We start from the raw sequence: 18,824 nt of genomic DNA, 5'->3' as shown, positions 1-18,824 counted from the left end.
TGGTGTCGGGGGGTAAAGGCCTGATAAGGCACCTTGTCCAGCCAGGGAGGGGAAGCAGGGCAGAAAGCTGAGAACAAGGAGTAACCAGCCTCGAGCCTGCAGCTAGAGCAGACAGGAGGCCAAACATCACTGCATGGCTACAGGAAGGAACAACAACAAACAAAAAGAAAAATATGGGGATGCATCCATTAAAGGCATAAAAAATCAAGGGAAGTACATGAGGATTCTAGAGCTGTGAATGTGAAGCAAACAGTCTATGAGCCACAGACCACGGGGGTGGGAAAGCGATAATGGAGACGACTGCACACGATGGGGAGGTGAGGCCGTGCAGGGCCCTCAGGAACGAGGAGGGGACCCCTGGCAACTTTGGTGTGGGGGGGAAAGGGGAGATGCAGCTGTGGGGGGAGGAGGGATGGCATGTGCTTGGGGGTCAAATATCACATAATGCAGGACAGTCATGGGACACAGGAACTCTCACTTGCAGAACCGTAAGGAAATGTTACAGGGAAATGAAGAGAAAGGAAGGAAAGAGGCAAGGCAGAGTGCTGTGGAGCCTGGGCACACTGACTGCAGCTGGAGAGGGAGCTCCTGCAAGGCGTGAGCCCGGGCACTGTGCAGAAGAGGCTCCACGCTGGGCTGTTAGAGAGAACCATTTGGGGAGGCTCCTGCAGGGCCACAGAAAGGCATTTTGGGGAGGAAACCTGCCAAATGGTGGAGGCTCCATTTCAGGGACTTGCCAAAAGCCCCCACAAGCAGTTAGGGGGTCACAAAGGACTTGGGGGCAGTTGCTGGCAGACCCCTGAAAGGTAGTTTGGTATAGGGGTCCCTGAGGAGCCTATCCGGATGCGAGACCCGCAGAGGCAGTCCCCGAGGGACACTTTGGGGCAGAGTAACTGCTAGCAGATTCCTGAGCGCGGCCGGCATTGGGCAGGCACGGGAAGGCCCCTCGGTATGCTGGGGAAGGGGCTGTTTGCACAGACCTGAAAAGCTGATCGGGGGAAGGATGGGCAACTGGGGCATCACAGGGAGCTGCTGGCACATGCAGGAGGGGGCGGTTTGGGGTGACTGCAGAGCTCCCTAGAGAGGAGGGTCACCGGCGGGTCCCCAAGGGCCGGTCGGGGAGGGGGGGGGAGGGGGTCGCCGGCAAGTCCCTCAGGAGCAGTTTTGGGAGGTCTCTGAGGGGCGGTTTTGGGGGGTTCCCAGCAGATCTCTGAGGGGCGGCCGGCGCGGGCGTGGGGGCGCGCGGGGCTCGGCGGTGGCGCAGGCCGTGCCGGGAGCGGCGGCGCGGAGGGAGCAGCCGCGGCGCTGGCGGAGCCCGAGGCCCTGCCCGCCGCGCTCACCTTCTGGCGGATCTGCCCGGACGTGGAGACTTTGCGGATGAGCTTCTGCGGCGAGCCCGGCTCCTGCTCGGGCTCGCTGTCCGACGACTCCTCCGCCGCGGAGGCGGCGGCGGCGGCGACCGCCCCGGCCTGGGGCTGGGGCTGCGCGGCGCCCGCCGCCGCCATGCTGCACCGAGCGGAGCGGCGCCGAGCGGGGCGGCGCGGCGCAGGCGGCGCGGAGCGGCGCCGAGCGGCGCCGGGCGGCCGGCGCCCCCTCCCGCCGCGCCGCGCGCTGCAGCCGCCCGCCCGCCCGCCGCGGCGGCGCCCCCTGGCGGCGGCTGGGAGCGGCCGTTGGGAGCGGCCGTTAGGGGAGGGGGCGGGCGCTGCGGTCCCCAGCCCTGCAGCGCGAGGGGAGCCTGTAGATCCCCTCTCCCCCGCGGCAAAGCAGGTTGCCGATGCCAACCAACACCGCGTTTTTCAGCACGGAAACGCTCCTGCCTCAGCCCCTCCATGCGCCCTGCCTCGACAGTGCTGCGGGCGTGAGGTAACTGCGCCGCAGCGCTCGCCTCGCTCGCGCCCACAGCCCGGGACAGGCACGAGAAGCGGCTGCTGGCCGCAGGGCAGCCGTGTTCAACCCCGCTCCAGACAAGTGTGTGAACAGGCCGGTACAGCAGCTCCAAGTTCATGGTCAAATGCCTCAGAGGGGTTCCTAAGCGCAAAGACTGACTTAACCGTTGGGATTGCCCCTCCTTTTGCAGCTTTTGAGTATCTTTAAACACTTTCCCCAGCACCAGCCTCTCTGAGGCCAGCAGGGTTGCTGCCAATCTTTGTTACTAACCTTTTGTTCAGCCCTATGCATGGGTATGTCTCTCTCTTGAGTCACCAAAGATTAATAATAAAAAATACTATTGCAATTATTAGAAGGACCTTTCCGGAAACCTAGCCACAGAAGCCTGACCCTCCCTCAGCATCAAAGCTGCAATCACACAGATCAAGAACACCTGGAAGTGCTTGCAGAATTTTTTAGAAGCAATTTAGCAGCATTTCTTTAGGCTACACCTCTTTAAGAAGATCCTGCACACATGTCTCTTGCAACTTAGCTAATGTGAGACAGCTGTGACAAATGAGGCCAAAAGGACTAACAGGTGGTACCAAGTGAGAGCCCTGATAGAGCTGCAAAATCAGCTGGGGGCTTTAGTTCACTGCTTCCAGCATCTTCAGCAAGGCCAGTTCAGAGAACATGATAAAGCAAAACAAGAGAAAGCTTTGCTTTTAACCCACCTATTTGTAAGGGCTGGAGGCCACACACAAAGCTGGTGTTTAAGCCCTTGGGCCATCTGTAAAGTGGCTCTGGTGATAACGGTAGGGATGTTGGTAAGAGAGAGGAAAATCCAGACTCAGGCCTTGAAGAAGGAAACCTCTACTGAGAAGAGTTCTGTGAGGGCAGCCCCCGCTATCTCCAGAGCGGGCTGCTGCAGCTTGCTGCAGTTAGCACAAGAAACCAAAGCCGGGGCACGGCCAAGCTCAGCGTCCACAGCCGCTGCGGGACGGAAGTGCAACTTGCTTAGAGCAGGCTCTCATGAAGCATCCCACGCCCGCTGGGAGGAAACGGACATCTCAAAATGTCTCCCCGGTTTTCCTCTGTGCTAACGTCCCGTTGCTGGTAGCTAGGATATAAAGGGGAAGCTTTTTAATTCCCTTTCCTGTGTGTAGGGTGGGAAACACACATTTATAATAAAGGGCACTGCCTTCAGGCTTTGCAAGAGAGTTTAAACCAGAGACACAGTAAAGCAAAGTTGGAGCAGCAAGCAAGAAAAAGAAAATACTTTTTTACATGCAAAATATAATTAGTTGATTCGACTCACTTCAGCCAGCGACTAAGCAAGATAAGTCTAAGAAAGGATTACACATGTGCACACAAAAGCAGAATATCCAGATCAACGAGTGAGACCAAAGCTTGTGAAAAATACAAACTCATTTCTTCGGACAGAGACCAACCTCCAGCAGAGAGGTGGTGGAAAGGCTCCTCAGGGCAGCTTGTCCCATAATTTCCTCTCCAACTTTATTGCACCTTCTTCTGAAGTACTGTTGCGTACAGGAAACTAGATTAAATAGAGGATCAATCTGACCTCGACTGTTGTATAGACAGAGCTTTGCTAAGGAATTCATGCACAGCGCACGTTTCTCTCATGCATCTTTAATGACTTGTTAGAAAACAAGCATAGGACCTCACTGAGCTGTGCAACCACTGCTGTGAGACATTTAATGGGATAGAAAGTGCATATAAGACCCAGATGCAAGCACTGAAAATATCCACTAGGTGAGTTTGATATAGCTTAAATGCAAAAGGAATTAACACAAATGTTGTGCAGTGCGCAGGGAAGCTCCAACAGAACGCCCAAGGCAGCCTTTCCAGCTAGGACTCGGTTCACCAACATTTCACAGGCAGGAGCTCTTTGACTCCAGGCAAGTCTGGGCAGGCTGCACAAACACACTCTCCCTTAGGCTCTCACTCATGGCAAATGCAGCTGTTTTATAAGACAGCCCCAAAAGCAGAGGTCCTTCTGGGCCTCCTCTGGGAGCTAGAGTCAGCATCACCTTTGGGGGTTGCTACCTTCTTTAATCACCAACGGAGATGTGTGCTTTAACACCCGAGCATCGCAGGGTTATCCCCGAGAGACAATGCACACACCCCCAACTTCTTGTTGACTAGAATCCTAGGCCCTACATTTCTAAAAGGTGCCAGACTACGTAGCTTCTCTGGCAGCTTGTTCTCCTGCTCACTCATCAGTTGATGAAACGTTCTTGTTCTCTTCATCATCCAGCATATCTTTTAGCTGCTGACGAGCAAACTCCTCAAATACCAGCTCTGCATCACTGAAATGGAAGAAACACAGGCCGTTCAAAATGATTCCAGCAAGTCTTTTTTTTTAACACCAGTAGACTAAAGGCAGCATGTAGGAAGAGAAGCCAGGAGCATACTCTGGTATTATTTTCTTTGTCTTCAGAGCAGCTCAAATCCAATTCCCACAGACTATCTTGATCGGAGAGCAGATCCTAGCTAGCCCGAGCAGAGTGTGATTGAACAAGTCAGGACACAAACTGTGGAGGTTTTTATCAGTACCGAATCAGGCTCATCCCGGCTACATATCTGTCAGCTACCTGAATAGCCAGAAATAGCTTGAAAGGGTCTTTGACTGGAATTAAAATGGAAAACCTTTCATCCCTATTCCTTCTGTACTAAAATACGAGTACACAGCCGAGCAGACTGAGTTCCTGCAACACAGAGCATCAGCTGATGCTCCGCAAAAGCCAGGCAAAATGTGCTCGCTTAAACTCGTTTCACATGGTTGGTCTCTGCCGTTCAGCTAATAGCAGTAATTTCTCAAGCCACAGTAACTTACTCACTTTGGATTTATGTTCATCCCATATAAGCCCTGGGGACTTCTGGAAAATTTGGGGGAATTTCCAGAGAACCACTTCTCAAATGCAGCCAAAATGTAAAATGCTATTAAAAGAAACTTACCCATCCTTCTCTGTAATTATCCAAAGGCAGTAAAGGAGTAAGAAAAGGCAACAAATAGTTAGAACAGATGCTAAGAACAAGACAATATTTATAAAGCAAGGAGATAAACAGCCTCTGTGACAAGCCGCAGGATTTCAGCATTTCAATGGAGAATTCCAGAAAATCCTAACGTGTGTGTACATGCTCCTGGGTAAAGCACAACTCAGTCTCCCTATTGGAAAAGTGCTCTAGCAACCCCCTCCACCAAGACATTAGAAGGCTAAGAAAAAAAGACAGATTTTCCTATTTTTATGCCACTAGCAGCCACAGCTGTGAGAGACATCTGTGCACGCACTTGTGGTTGGAGATGACAGCGCTCGTGTGACGTGATGTTGCTTCCAACTGGGCTGTCACCTTGCTTCGAGGAGCCGCTCGATCAGAAGGTGACACTCATGTTCAATAAGCACGAAGGCATTGAAATCAAAAAGGTCTGGTACAGAAAGGGCTGGAAAGGCTCTGCTCACGTTATGCGTTCCTGACTTCACCCTCTGCCTAGGCGTTATCCCGAGCCCTTTGGCACATGCATTTCCCTAACGGGATCTCTGCTAAGGGATCTCTCCCTAAGTTCCTTGTACTGCAGTGAAGCAGAGTTCAGGCTTGAGCAGGATTCCTTGGGAGGTGTCTCTCCAAACCAAGGAGAGCGGAGGGCACTGCGGTTGTGAAACAGGGGCAGGGATGCTTTGGCTTTCACAGCTAATCTTCTTTCTCATGAGTTTAAGCCAGGGAACAGCAGTCAGCAGGGATCTGGGATGCTTCAGTGACTGAAAACTTGCTAGCTGGAGGATTCCCACCCACAGCTCACTGCCATCAAGGGGGACAAGTGGTGACTAGCACTGCTGGAAAAAGAAAAGCCGTAAAAATGTGCCCGTTGGGGTACTCTATAGCCAAAATGTCTCAAGTGGTCCTTGAAAATGGTGCAGATGATGGTTTCTACCTCTGCTCTGAAAGGATGGTTTCCTCTGCTCACGGTGCTAATGCGAAGTCTGGAAATTCAGGGTAAAGGTGTCCACGCTTGATTGAAATGAAATATTTAGAATGCAGCTCTTAAAATTTCCAGCACGCAAAGCGTTGTTCTCATCTCATTCTCATCTTATTTTTCCTCCAATTTTTGTTCTTTAAATAGTCTGCTCTCTTCCCCCTCTTTGAAGTACATTCATTACTATGGGAACAGTGACATCAGGGAGGTGGGCGAAGCCGAGGCAGTCTGAAGTTGATTTTACCGAATCGGTTTAGGAAAAAAGAAGAGGGTTTGTGGCAGTTAGACATATCCCTCTTGCCAGATATATACTGACTGTGTCAATACAGAGGTAGACACTGTGGTAGATGCAGTTGAGCCTATCATACACCTCAGAAGTGAGATCACATTCAAGGGTGCAAGTACTCGAGGCTGCTGTACTGCCTCCCGTAGGCTGGTTAAAGGGAGGCTGAATAAACCCTAGCAGGAGCTGGGCCCACTCCACCTTGTTATCTTGCTGCCCTGCAGCTTATTCAACATTAGGACATTGAAAAGTTCTCAGGAAGCTGAAAATCAGCAGGCTTTTGGTTTTGCTTTTGGTTTTTTTAAAGCAGCAGCAATTGCTTTGAGGGCTGGGCTGGGAGGGGGCACAGATGAGGCTGTGCGTCCCCGTTGCGGAAGGTTTTCTATAGGCTTTTAGTAGGCAGCCACAGAAATGGTGCCATATAATTAAAGTTGTGACATATGGTAATTTTCATTAAAAGCTTACTTTTGACTCCTTTTAACTCTATCGAGAGAAACAAAGAGTAGGCTGTATTATTTTTCAAGACATTCAAGTCCTTTAGAAATTCACTAATTCACTACTTTCAAAAAGTTACATTACCAATACAAGGCAGCATGGGGTTAGTGCAGTGATGGCTTCCTTGAAACCAGCCCTTTCCTGCAAGTTTACCCAAGGGAGCAGATAAATGAGCATTTGGTGACTACTAACCAAAACCCAGGCCAGGGCCCAAGCCCCAGGCCCCGGCCCTGGAAAACATCAGGAGAAGGGCAGGAACCCCCCATCCAGCTGAGCGCGCAGCTTGGAGAAAAGCCCAGCAGGAGCTTCTGGGCCAACTGCTGACCCACCCGAAAGGGCTTGGAAGCATGCAGAGATGTAGCCCAATCTAAATCCGTTTTAGAGACACCCATTTTTGTCAACAGGCAGAAAAGCCAGACCATAAATGCGAGGGGAGCTGTTGCTTCTCCTAAAAATAACCACCTGCGAACCACATGGGTCCAAAAGCAGCTGCAAAACCAGCACACGCAACATGCAAATGGCAGTCCATAAGAAGGCCAAGACAAGGCAGCTGTAAATAAACCTGTGAAAGGAAAGGTAGCGAGCGGCAACTTCTCTACCCCCTCCAGCAACAGGGCAACGTGCGAGAGCCCTGCCCTGCGGCAGGAGCGGCAAACGTTCCCGATGCCACTTGCAGCAAGTAAAAAGGGCAAGTCGATGTGCTGAGAAATAAAGCAGCGGGCAGCAGACCCCGCTTGCCCCACTGTGGCCCTGGAAGAAATTAAACCACGTTCTTAAAAAGTTTCTTCTTCCATTCTGCCTGAAGCTCTCTACACTCAGATCAGCTCTGCACAGTTGAACACACTATTGCTAAACACATTTTAGGTACTTTTGCCACAAATCACCTTGGCTAGAGAAAGAAAAAGGTGATTATCCCAGTGGAAGGAATAAACCGTATTACGTGATCCCTTTTCTCATGTGCAGGCATTTCTTTTAATCCTACTTTAGCTTTGCCTCTATAGGCTGCTTGCGTTGACATTTTTCCTTTCTCCGGGCTATATCTTAAGAAAAAGTGGCAGTAAAATAAGCAGGGAAATGCAACAGTCAGATTTGTTACTACTGACTCATCAGTAAAAAACAAAAGTGAATGGAGAGAGAGGAGGAGTGATCGCAAAATCCCCTGGCCGTGCACCCTTCCCTATATCTATTGCTGAGGCTGGCAAGTGAATCAAAAAAGAAATATTTTAACTTGTGGGGCCTTTAAGAGTCTGAACACTGCTCGTTGAAGCTCCGTCTCTGCAATTAAGTTTTGATTCACTTGACTCCAAATTAGATATAATTTCACTAACGAAGCACATCATCTCTCCCAGAGCTTACGTCCTAAGCCGGCAGAACAAAAAGTGCATCTCCAAAGCACGAACGCACGACTGAGAAGAGTGATTTAGACACCGGGCATGGAAAACTACCAGCCAACAGAGCCAGAAAGATTTTCGGTTACCAGCCCCATTTGGGAGGCTGTTCTATTCTTCGTAAGGAGCTCAGACACCGCACTTGAGCAGTTTTCAAATCAGCTCCCCAGGCTTCAGGGGACTTTGCCTTTGTGTTTTCCAGTCTTGAAGGGAAAGCATCTGCTTCTCCAGTTAACTGTTTGCAGGGCAACTGTTTGGTGCAAACAGTACAAGGGCTATGTCTGTGTCGGGGAAGCCAGCTGGGAGGTGACTGCAGCTCCCCTCTACCCACCAGAGCACACTGTATAGAAGAGTCTATGAGCCCTCCTTGGAAAGGATCGCAGAGGGCGGAGCTGCCTGGCTCCCATTTGGCCTCATATCCCCATTGCTTCTCCCAGAATTATCTGCCTGAGTCAAGGGCGGCAAAAAGGGGGCTGTGGTATTGTTAACATTGAAACGAGGTGTCATGTCCAAAAAAAAACCCACGCCACTGAAAATACGCACAAAATCCACTACAGATGCCTGTCTTTGGACAGTTCCTGTTGGAAGTTTTCCTGCTTTCTTCCGGATACAGAGGAAAGCGCCAGATGTTGGGCCCGGTGTGGCCCTGCCACCTCTGCAGTGTGAGGCTCCCCAAGGACACTAGATGGCTCCCACCGGCCACCTTCCTGGGGACAGCAGAGCTGGTCCCAGCCACTCCGCCTTCCGGCGGGGGACATGACCAGGAAGGCTTGAGGGAAACACCTGAGCATCCACAAGCTACCAGAACACGGAGAAAGACCCTGGTTGCCTCCTCTGCGGCCACAGCCCAGAGAGGACAACAGGGGATGGGAGATTTGTCTGTGGCCTCATGGTGCTGCTCAAATGGAGTGTAACATGCACAGAAAACTTCCCCCATGAGCATGTGCCGGGTGTCTGCTGAGACAGCAGAGGTTTTCCCCAGGGAAAGAGGAGCTTTCTTGGTGCAATTCTCAAAGGGGGAGTGAGGAAACCTACCTTTCCCCCGCTCCGGCACATCCATCGTTAGCAAACACTGATTCCCAAGCAGAGCAGCATGAGTGGGGAAATGACCAGTCCCATCGCTGCTCACATTTGTTTCCTCCAGTCATTTAACATAACCAAGATGAAGTTTTAGGTGTTTTCTGTGGAAGACTGCTGTTCACCAGCTTGGAATCTGGCTGGAAGTTGCTAACATCTGCATTCAGGGAATTTTGAAAGGGAGTTTTGAGATTTACCTGTGTGGTGCTTCTCCTAGGCCCTACAACTGGGGCTGTGATTCCACAGATGAGAGAGGAAAAAGGAGCACGATCCAGTTCCACTTTCTCTCATCTTGGCATCCCTTTTCCCTGCTATGCATGCCGTGGGGTTGATAAACACAGCAGTCCCCTTGCTGGCCTCTCATGGTCTCTAAAGGCTTCCAGAGAATAAATCACTGCAAGACTTGCGATGGGGCAAGATTTCACCTGGGACTGATGAGCAAAAAGGGGAAAAAATGAGGCATAACTGACCTGCTGGGTTCTTGTCCTCAGGTCTGGGGTGCATGAGACGAAAGGGCAGCTCTGTGCCCACTTCACTTTGGCGAGAAGAGAAAACGCATCAGATGTGCAGACACATTCCTGCCTGGTTTCATCCCTTCCTTCCCAGTTCAGGCCAGCCCAAGCCCTGAAATTCAACTTAACGCAGTATTTCATCTTTTTTTTTTTTTCCTAACCATAACTTCTTCAGAAAGAGGGAAACATCCACCCTAATAATCTGGTTTATTACCTGCTGAAGTATTTTATTTGCACATAGATAAATCAGACACAACTTTGTAATCGACTCTTTTTAGCAGCTGAATGTACAGATTTCTTACTTCTATCAGCCTAAGGGGTAATTTCTTATTTTTAGGAAGCTGAGAAAAGAGTAAAAGAACAAATTAACAACTATGACTGCATGATCTGAAGGGGAAAAAGATGCAACTGCTTTACCTGGAGGTGAAGTCTCCCAGCATGCTACAGAAGAAAACAAGGAGAAGAAAGAAAGAAAACCACAAGTGTATTTAGCACCTCCCCATTGCAGTGTTTTACCAAATATTGTTTTATTGTTTTATTGGTGGACTACTGAAATTACATTTCTCTGTTCCTTTCCCCATACCCTTTTCTCCAGTGGCCACAAGCAAACATCCAAACAGCCTTCTTTCTACAAAAGGTGATTTTCATTTGTCATGTCGTTCCCACAGACAGAGGCCAGGCTTTGGAAGCCCTGAACAAGTGTCAGCATCGCCCCTTCTCCAAGGGCCTTGGAGCCCAGGGGCAAGGATAAGACGGAGCCAAGGGACCACGGAAGGCAGCAGCCTTTTATCACATGCTTTAGGCAAATCCCTGACCCATTTTTATGCTACAGCAGAGAAGAGAGAGCTGAAATACAAATGCAAACAGCAGCTATCATGACCTGAGTTATCTCTTCAGCGCGGCCCCCTGAGAATTAACCCACGGGGGACGGTGTCAGCTCCTCGCAGAAGGCTGCCTAGCAGAGAACCTGAACGCTGTTCTAACTTGTAGGCAGATGTCTCTACCTCTGCTCTTTGGGAGAGCAAGAACTCCAAAATGAAGGTTCAAACAAAATCTCACTTAAACATTAAGAGTTAGTTTAGTTTTAAAGCAAAAAATTGCAGTGCAAACCAGAGGCTCAGACTTCAATTGTAAAGTCATATTGCATCTAAGAAAGGTGATCCAAAGCCTCTGGCTCAGAAAAAGCTTTATGGATAGGCCAAGAAAGTTAGAAATTACATCCAGTTCAGGCTTCACAGGGAGCCCGATGTCCTAAAACACGTGTCCTTCCTCTTAGTGTTGTCTTGTCCCTTCTCCAGTGGGGTTCCATACTCCATTCTCCTATTCTACACAGATACAGCCAGCAGGCTGTTGCTCTTACCCGGAGACGGTGAGTTTCACTCGGACCTTGTAGGAAACCAGAATCCCCATCACCGTCTTGTCTATTCCATCCTTAATTCTACCAGAGAGGAACACACAGCGGGGTCAGGCAGGACAACAGCAGAGCTCACAACGCAGGGCTGGAGTCAGAGCCGGGGGAACATCCCATTCTCACAAAATGTGACAAAATAACATGCGAGAGCCTCTGGGACTGCTAACACCTCTCCAGGTCTGTGACCAGCCTTTAGCCTGAATCAATATGACAGGGGTAAGTCACACATTCAGATGTGTCTGCCTGGATACAGGTACAGACTCCTGATAGGCAGGTCAGCTCCATCCTCACTGCCTCTTTATAACCCTCCACGAGCTTGCGTCCTTTAAAACTCTACTCACATGGTACTAGAAGCCAGGTTGGTGTCTTCATCCTTTAACTTTCCATCCAGGGCTATTTCCCGAGTCTCCCGGTTATTTGCTAGCAAGGGCAGAAGTGTCAGTGTCTTGGTGAGGCTGCTGTTTGGCTGCACCTTCTCCCTGAAAATAACACGCAGGTGAGAGAAGCCAAGTGAAACACTCTGATTTTAGTTAGAAAGCCAGCTAAGAGGATTCTGAAACACGTTACAGAGCCATCTGCAAGGAGTGGGATTTATTTGTCCAGATTTAGATGCCTATGGTGAAGACTTCTACACTTCGCTTTGCAGTTAGCAGACAGAAATGAGCACTTGCAGAACATGATTCATCTCACATTAAGGCAGACATCTAAAGTAGGGCAAACTATACTGCAGACCTCGAAAGCTGGACAAAATGAATCCTAGTTTAGAAGATCAGCACTCAAAGGAAAATCTGCTCCTATGCTGCAAAGGAAAAAGCAGAAAAAAACAATATTTCTGGCTGGGTCCAACCGTCCTCACAAAGCAAGGCTCTGAGCATGGCCAACAGTGCAGTGTGCTAGAGCGGCTGGTTCCCCACGCGCGGGCTTTCCCAGAACCAGCACGCTGCCAGCTGTGTGAAAAGGTGGTTAAAAGGGTGCGAGGGAGAGTAGCAGGATAAGCAGAGGCTAGGAGGTAAGAAAGGCTAAGCAGAGCGTTCAGACACTCACTGAGCTTCCTCTGCAGCTACCACTTTGGTATAGTAGTCACTTGAGTACAAAACAACGTTGGCAACCTGCTCCACTGAGTGAGAAAGGAGAAAGGGGACAATCAGCCGCGCTCACACGCCAGGAGCAACTCAGCCACCCCTCCAAGGCTCAAGAGCAGAAGACACTATGCGGGCAGTAGGAAAACCTTAACACGTGAAGGGGCCACTAGTATGGGCAGCGTGACTTGGTTACAGACCAATATGTGGCTAAGTCTATATTCCCAGAAAGAGATCCAGCCTTGATTTGAGGATGACAAAAGCCAACAGCCCATGCTCTCCCTGGGAAGCCTGTTCTTTCCCTTATAAACATCTGTCTCTCTCCTTTCCAAGTGTGTCTGCTTTTGTCTCTGCCATCTCTCGCATATCCATAGCCCACACACTTGCATTGAGAAGATACCATCACCAAGCACACTGGATACCAGACTGCTGTCCACAGACTGTCCAAACACCAAAAAGCATAGGGCACTTCTGACTGAAACAACCATGAAGAGAGAATCTGGGAATCAACAAGGTCTTTCTAACCTTGACAGAGGCAAAAAGTATTTGGGAGTCCCAGGGGTGTTTTAGACTGGAGACTGGCACTGAGTTGGCTTTCTCCATGTCCACTGGGGTGAAACCCTCAGCATTCTTCCCGTCCTGCTTTCTCGTCTTTCTTTCTCATTCCTTTTCTCCCAGATCCGATGTTTTTCAGATGTCTCTGAAGCCTCAGGCAGGGCCATGGTGCCCTGGGGCATCACACCCTGGCCCCTGGCAGAGGAGGGCTTCCCCACAGCCCGTGCCTTGCCCATGGGAAGCGCCAGGCCCTTTCTGCTTTCTAGAGGGGAGATACCTGAGAAGCCTACAGTGGTTCACCCCAAGAACAGCAGCAGAGCAACAGCAAAGGATGGTAGAAGAGAGAGACACTCCTGACCCGCATGTGCTGCTGCCCAGGGAGCTGCACGCAGCCTTGGGGCCCTCTTTGAGCCCCGCTGTCACGCAGGCTTCTAGCCCTCCAAGAACCCCAAGCAGCAGGAAGAAACGTACCGGTCACTTTGATCTTCTTGACTGTTTTCTCTGTGCTGTTGGTGACAGTGATGGTGACTGGAATGGGCTCACCATGGTAGTACACCTAGGAGGGGGTTGGTGCACAGAAACGCCAGCATGAGGCTTCACCAAAGTCCTCGCAGCCCTTTAGTCCCCCCACCATAGTTCTCCCAAAGGCCAGAGAACCCTTCCCAATAGCTTCCACTGCCTCCCAGAGCCTGGTAGAAGAAGGGGCCCAGCTTCTCTGAACAGTAGCTACAGATGGAAATGGCCTTCAAGTCCTTGAATGCTGGGGCTGAGGTGTCCCAGCAAGGGCCAGAACAGCACTGGAAGCAGCTGCTTTGGGCAGCATAGACACTGTCACTGGGGTGCTACGAGGCCCAGAGCCCGGCCCGCTCCGCACCTCTTTACTGAGAGACGCCCTCAGGTGCAGCGGCTTGTTGGACATGAAGAACTGCCAGGTGGTCTCCGCGCACGGCTGGGGTCCCAGCTCCTCCGGAGCAAACTGCACCTTACGGATCAACAGGCGTGCCGAGTTCCTGGGAAGGAGACAGCAGGACACTGATTCCTGCTCGGCGGAGCCCAGAGCTCTGCCTCAACGTCAAGCAGGGCCGAGCTGAACACGCCGCCGCGGCGTTACCTCTTGTGAATCCTCTCTTCCATGTTCTCTGTTGAGAAAGCCTTCACCTCGAAGTCTACCCCACAGACCTGCCAGAGGGAGAGGGGATGGCTGTGAGCCCCGAGGTGCCCAAGCCGAGCCCATCTGCAGACATTTAAGCATCTTTCCACATGGCCGGCAGGGCCGGCTCCTGCCCGTTGCCAATTGCTGCGGCCTCCAGCCTCAGCAGTAGGAGCCCCAGCCAGGGTGGCGGCATCCGCCTGCTCCGTGCTCCAGCCAGGCCTAATTCCCTGCTCCGGAACGGCTTTTGTAGCAGTTGTGCTGTGCTCATAGACTTCATAGCCCCCTTCCAGGTTATAAAACCGACCAGCATGCAGGGCTCTCCTGGCTGCCTTGGCTTCCCAAAAGGCCTGATTCCAGGTCAACCCTCTCGCTTCCCAACGGATTGGGAGCGATCGGACCAAGCCGACCTTTGCTTTAAGGGGTTTAGACAGCTGCCGTGCCTCTGGCCGAGTGCCAGACACCTCTCTGCATAGCAGCACTCTATTTTGCTAGAATACTGTTACTTGGCAAACACACAGTTTGTCCCTGTGGCACTGGGTTTCAGAGCCTGCATCCAGTTCTGCCCAGCTAGTCTAGTCCAGAGAATTATCCAAAGTGAAGTAGAAAAGGGATATTTTAAATAATGTCAGAAACCATGCACAATATTTCATTATCTGGTTACTTTTTTGCAGTGTTTTTATTGTGTTTACATACATGTCCAGGACAGCCCTCTTCTGCGTGTGTTTTTATTCAGAAGCAAGCCTTAACACATGGTTTTTGTGGTGATCAATGAAATTTCAGTCTCCTTTGCTCTAATGGGACTGACTAGCTAACAGCTTGCCTGACAGCTACAAGCATTTCATGCACATCCAACCCCTCAATCACACAGACAACTTAAGGAAACTACAAGCATTGCAGATTTAGCAGTCTTGCTGCTATGTGACTGCATTTCCCTTCTTATTCTGAGGGCCCAAGTTCCAAATCTGTGATGCTCTTTGTAGCTCTTAAACATCAAGCTCCTGGGACCCCACCATGAAAAAGCAGAGGGAACCCCAGCATGACCTTATTCTAACTCTGAAAGCAGCCAAATAAAGTCACAATTCATTTTCCATTCAATCTTCCTCTACAGTTATAAGCACAGATGACCAGACAGTCTCACCTTATCAACATCTCGAGGTGCAGGCTGCAAGCAGACTGAACAAGGCAGGTAATCTGGAAACTGTGGGAGCAAGAAGGGAAGAACAACCCAACACAGTATAACCCAGTTTTCTAACTCGCTGTACTCTAATTATCTCATTATTTGCAAAAAGCACAGAACAACCATGAGGACAAGAGGTTACTTGCTGCAAGGCAGTGACCCTTTGAACTTGGGCCTTCCACCTGCTTGTATGAGCAAGTCCCAGCTATTTGCTCCTGTATCAGAACACGTGGATCTCAAACATGGATCTCCTTGGTAATGAGCAAGGCTGGGCTTTTATTTATTTATTTATTTATTTATTTTTAAAATAAGAAACTGCCACTTTCTTTGTGAGCGATGGGACAAAGGTATAAAGTATTCCAGCCCCTCAGGAGTGGGGAGGTTAACGGTTTGCGGGGGCCTGGCTAGAGTAAAGCCATAGCACATTTCTCTCTTACAAGTACTTATTTTTATAAGCACTTAGCATCTTTTTGCTCTTTACCATTTGGAATGGAAAGAAAAAAAAAAGTACATTGCCTTTCACTAAAAATTGGGGATTTTGCATTTCAATACCCATCTTCAGCCCATCACTGAGTGTCAGCAGTAATAACAGACAGGCAGAAGAGGCTTTTAGGAGGCTCTTACGAGGCGCTTACTGTAAAAAGAAAGGGGTAAGCGTTTTTGCCCAGCTTCTTTAACAGAGATTCCTGCAAGTGGGAGAGCGTGTCCGGCTGGTCAGCGGGCGGGAACACCTGGAGCCTGGAGAAGAAGAGGTCCCTGCGGAAGGTGAGGCCCATCACATCGATGTCTTCCTGGCCGTAGCGGAAAGCGCAGGTCAGCGTCACGTACACTGAGCAGAAGCACACGGCAGGTTAGGCACAAAGCAGCCACGCGGGACTCCTGGAGAGGCAGGGAATCCCCTCGGGCTTGTCTAACCCCCCTGGGATTCCTACTGTTTGTGAGGACCTAGGCTGTGCTAAGGAAACAGCCTGTCCGATGACGAAGAAGGTGCTGTTTGTATCCTTAAAATTCTTAAAATGATGTAAAAAGGCTCCATTTCAGCGTCTCCCTTTAAAGGAGAACTAGCAGTCTCTAAAAATTACACTGTGCAAGATCACAAACCTTTTTTCCCCTTGATGAGTGCAGGGTCCACCAATACAACACCATCTGAAAGAAAGGAAAAATAAACCACACGAGCAGAGGGTAAGGAGGGTTAGGGGACCACGAAGGGCAGCACAAGCCCTGCAGACGTACCAACAGCCTCCACGCTCTTGATGTTGTCAATGAAGTCTCGCTTTCCCAGGTAGATGGTCAGCTGCAGGGGGAAGATGACTATGACTGAACTACAAAATGGTTGATGGTCGTGTGTTTAGGTGGGAGAAAAAGGAGACCTATCAATCTTGCAGAGCACAGAAAAAAATCTAGGTAAAATGCAAATATTTCTTTTAAACGTACGATCTCCACTAAACTCAGCAGGCCTGTTCACACACTCTGGGCGGTCAGTGGGGAAGACTTGATGCAGAGTCCCAGAAGTACAGCACAAATGGTGTGCATGTGGCAAAGAACCATGAAGTTAAAGAGTTTTGGTGCTGTCTGATCGAAAAGATATTGAAATATTTATCTAAACATTTTCCAACAGGAGTTCAACTAAAGAAGGGTAAACAGGTATTGCCTTCTTATACAAGACCTTTAGTTTTATAGAACAGGAGAATTTTGCCTTCTGTAAACTCTGTTTTTAGAGTCTCTTCTGGCTTAGCACTATATACAGATCATGGCCTGTCTTCAGAAAAAGAATGAAGAGACAAGATTGAGTTTCATCTCCAACCTTACTGCAAGTAAAACTGATGCAGACCCATTATCACAGTACTTACAGCTTTATCACGGGTGCTTTTCTTGAAGATAACTCGTTTTTGTGGGGAACCGGCACTCTTCCCACTTACTGCCTTCTGCGACTCAGGGCAGCTCATGGCCAAAGGAGGGTCTGCGACTGTGGCTGAAGGAAGCGTTTCTGCCACAAGGGTTCCTAGGACAGAAAAAACAAAACCAGGAAAGAAACACAGGCATGAGATTAAAGTGCAGTTATGACTCGTGGGTAAAGCTTTCTATCCCTGTAGTACAGTTCCCCAAAAGGAGACTATTCTGATGGAAATTCAGGCTCAACATACAGGGGAGTTTACTTTTGATTTTGTTAATTTTTCATGAAAAAAAGATTTTAAAACAAATCGTATTCAAAGAATTATTTGACTAGCAGAAAAATGTGAATGGAAAGAGTTAGCTTGGTCTATATAAAGAAAAGTTTGCACCTCAGACATTTTGTGAAAAACCCTATGAGCACACAGTGTACTTAGATTTTCAAAAGTACCTCAAAGTACTTTTGGAACAAACAAGGCATAAATCAAGAACAGAATGAAATATGCTGTTTGTGTCCCTAGTGTGTCCAGATGCTAGAGATGGCACGTGGAGCCTGGGGGACCCAGAAGGTCGATGTTGGACAGGAGTCAGACCAAACCCCAAATGAGAACTCATCCATATGCTGTATTTTCCAAATTAGAACTGAACCCATTAATATTAGTGTGTTAGTGAATATATACGTGAACCAAAAAGCTAACAAGATAAGAATGACTTCTAGCAAAGGATGTTAAAAGCTAGTGGCGTCCAAACCAGTGACACAGAGCAAGCTGGAGACAAAGCAAAGCATTTCCCCACACAACCCGAGGTACTGAAGCGCAGGCTGTTACTGCGGAGGGCTGTGAGGCCACTAACATGAATCAAAGCAGTGGTCAGATGCCTTCGCAGGCAGATTTGTTGCAGGGACTGGCCAGGATGATCCAGGTGCGACTTCGTAAGACTCTGAAGCACAGGAGATGGCATCAGGAAAGGACAAGGGTTCACGTGCCCTCTTCTTGCGCTTCTTCTCATTCCTATCATTTTCCCTACTGGAAATCAGTATCCCAGAGCCCTGGCCTGACAACGTAGGACTGTCCTTGCAATTTGCTTTCAAACGTTTTTTCTGCTTGCTTTTCTGTTTTGAAACTGTTCTGACTGTAGGAACCATTTCTAGGGCCTATTTGCAAGCCAGAGACTGGAAAAAAAGAGTAACTTCCCCTCTCAGAAAGCTAGAGCAACTGGAAAGTAACAATTAGAGACAGATCTTACACGTGGTTAAAAAATTCCACCTTCTGATGGGCAAGTAAGTTTTCCAAGTCCAGAATAACGTATTTTGCTGCATAGACTGCTACTAATGCTGCAGACTTACAGAAACAAGCCAACAAATAAACTTAAATACCTTGTGGGGTTCCAGATGTCACAGGAGCTGTTGCAGGAAAAGAGGGACTCCTGGATCAGTGAGGAAAGACAGATTTTCTGAGAAGACACGGCCTATGTCTTTGTACCAGAGAGAATCACTAACCTCCTGGCAAACACAGGAGGCAATTTGTAGGGGATTTGAAAAGACGCCCCTCATTGTGTCCGCCCAGGATTCCAAGAATTAATCCCTCTCCAAGAGCAAACATTTTACTTGGGCTAAGATTTAACTGAGGAATGGTTAAGTCAGCAATGTAAAGTATTACCTAAAGAAGCCTGTTGATGAGCCATTCTCCAATGTCATCCTCACACGTTTAGTAAAGACTGAAGATATATACGGAGCAGGATGGCTGCTGAAAGCAGCTTTATTCTAAAGCCGTCTCAGTCTTCTCCTTCTTATGGTTGCAAAACATCCAGCCTGGTAAGAAGCCGAATGTAAAAGAGCTGTTTATGAGAAAGGGAATTTATGAAACACTAACCCAAACCACTGTAAATAGAAACCATCACAAAGGGCTCCCCCAAGCATTACAGTGTATTTTTCTCATACTCAGT

General features: G+C 49.2%; 2 protein-coding genes across 2 annotated transcripts in view; both read right to left on the bottom strand.

Annotated features, from left to right (window-relative positions):
- The window catches only part of DGKD (diacylglycerol kinase delta), a 49,930-nt gene extending 48,425 nt beyond the window's left edge, over positions 1-1,505 (bottom strand). Inside the window, exon 1 of the mRNA XM_088538085.1 lies at positions 1,341-1,505. Coding sequence (XP_088394211.1) covers positions 1,341-1,505 — 165 coding nt within the window. The remainder of the gene's footprint in view (positions 1-1,340) is intronic.
- Positions 1,506-4,081: 2,576 nt separating this feature from the next.
- On the bottom strand, positions 4,082-16,936 carry SAG (S-antigen visual arrestin). The gene is made up of 14 exons (XM_088538126.1): positions 16,910-16,936; positions 16,224-16,284; positions 16,092-16,151; positions 15,626-15,819; positions 14,952-15,011; positions 13,772-13,839; positions 13,535-13,670; positions 13,132-13,216; positions 12,071-12,143; positions 11,368-11,505; positions 10,976-11,053; positions 10,033-10,056; positions 9,574-9,638; positions 4,082-4,196 (listed from the first exon to the last, which is right to left on the bottom strand). The coding sequence occupies exons 1-14, from the start codon at positions 16,934-16,936 to the stop codon at positions 4,153-4,155; spliced, it is 1,113 nt and encodes a 370-aa protein (XP_088394252.1). The 3' UTR covers positions 4,082-4,152.
- Between the last annotated feature and the right edge of the window lie 1,888 nt (positions 16,937-18,824).

The sequence above is a fragment of the Tinamus guttatus genome, unplaced genomic scaffold (assembly GCF_059628265.1).
Source record: "Tinamus guttatus ecotype Peru unplaced genomic scaffold, ASM5962826v1 Tinamus_guttatus_pri_ptg000927l, whole genome shotgun sequence".
In the NCBI taxonomy this organism is placed as follows: Eukaryota; Metazoa; Chordata; class Aves; order Tinamiformes; family Tinamidae; genus Tinamus; species Tinamus guttatus.
Note: the sequence above shows the minus strand (reverse complement) of the source record. Positions and strands in the feature narration are given on the sequence as shown.

Excerpts from the sequence above, each read along its gene's own strand:
- SAG (XM_088538126.1), bottom strand. The coding sequence starts at position 16,936 with ATGAGCTGCCCTGAGTCGCAGAAGGCA. Across the intron at positions 11,054-11,367 it reads AACCTGGCTTCTAGTACCAT|AATTAAGGATGGAATAGACA; the intron begins GTGAGTAGAGTT and ends CCTCTCTGGTAG. Across the intron at positions 10,057-10,975 it reads GTGAAACTCACCGTCTCCGG|CATGCTGGGAGACTTCACCT; the intron begins GTAAGAGCAACA and ends TTTCTTCTGTAG.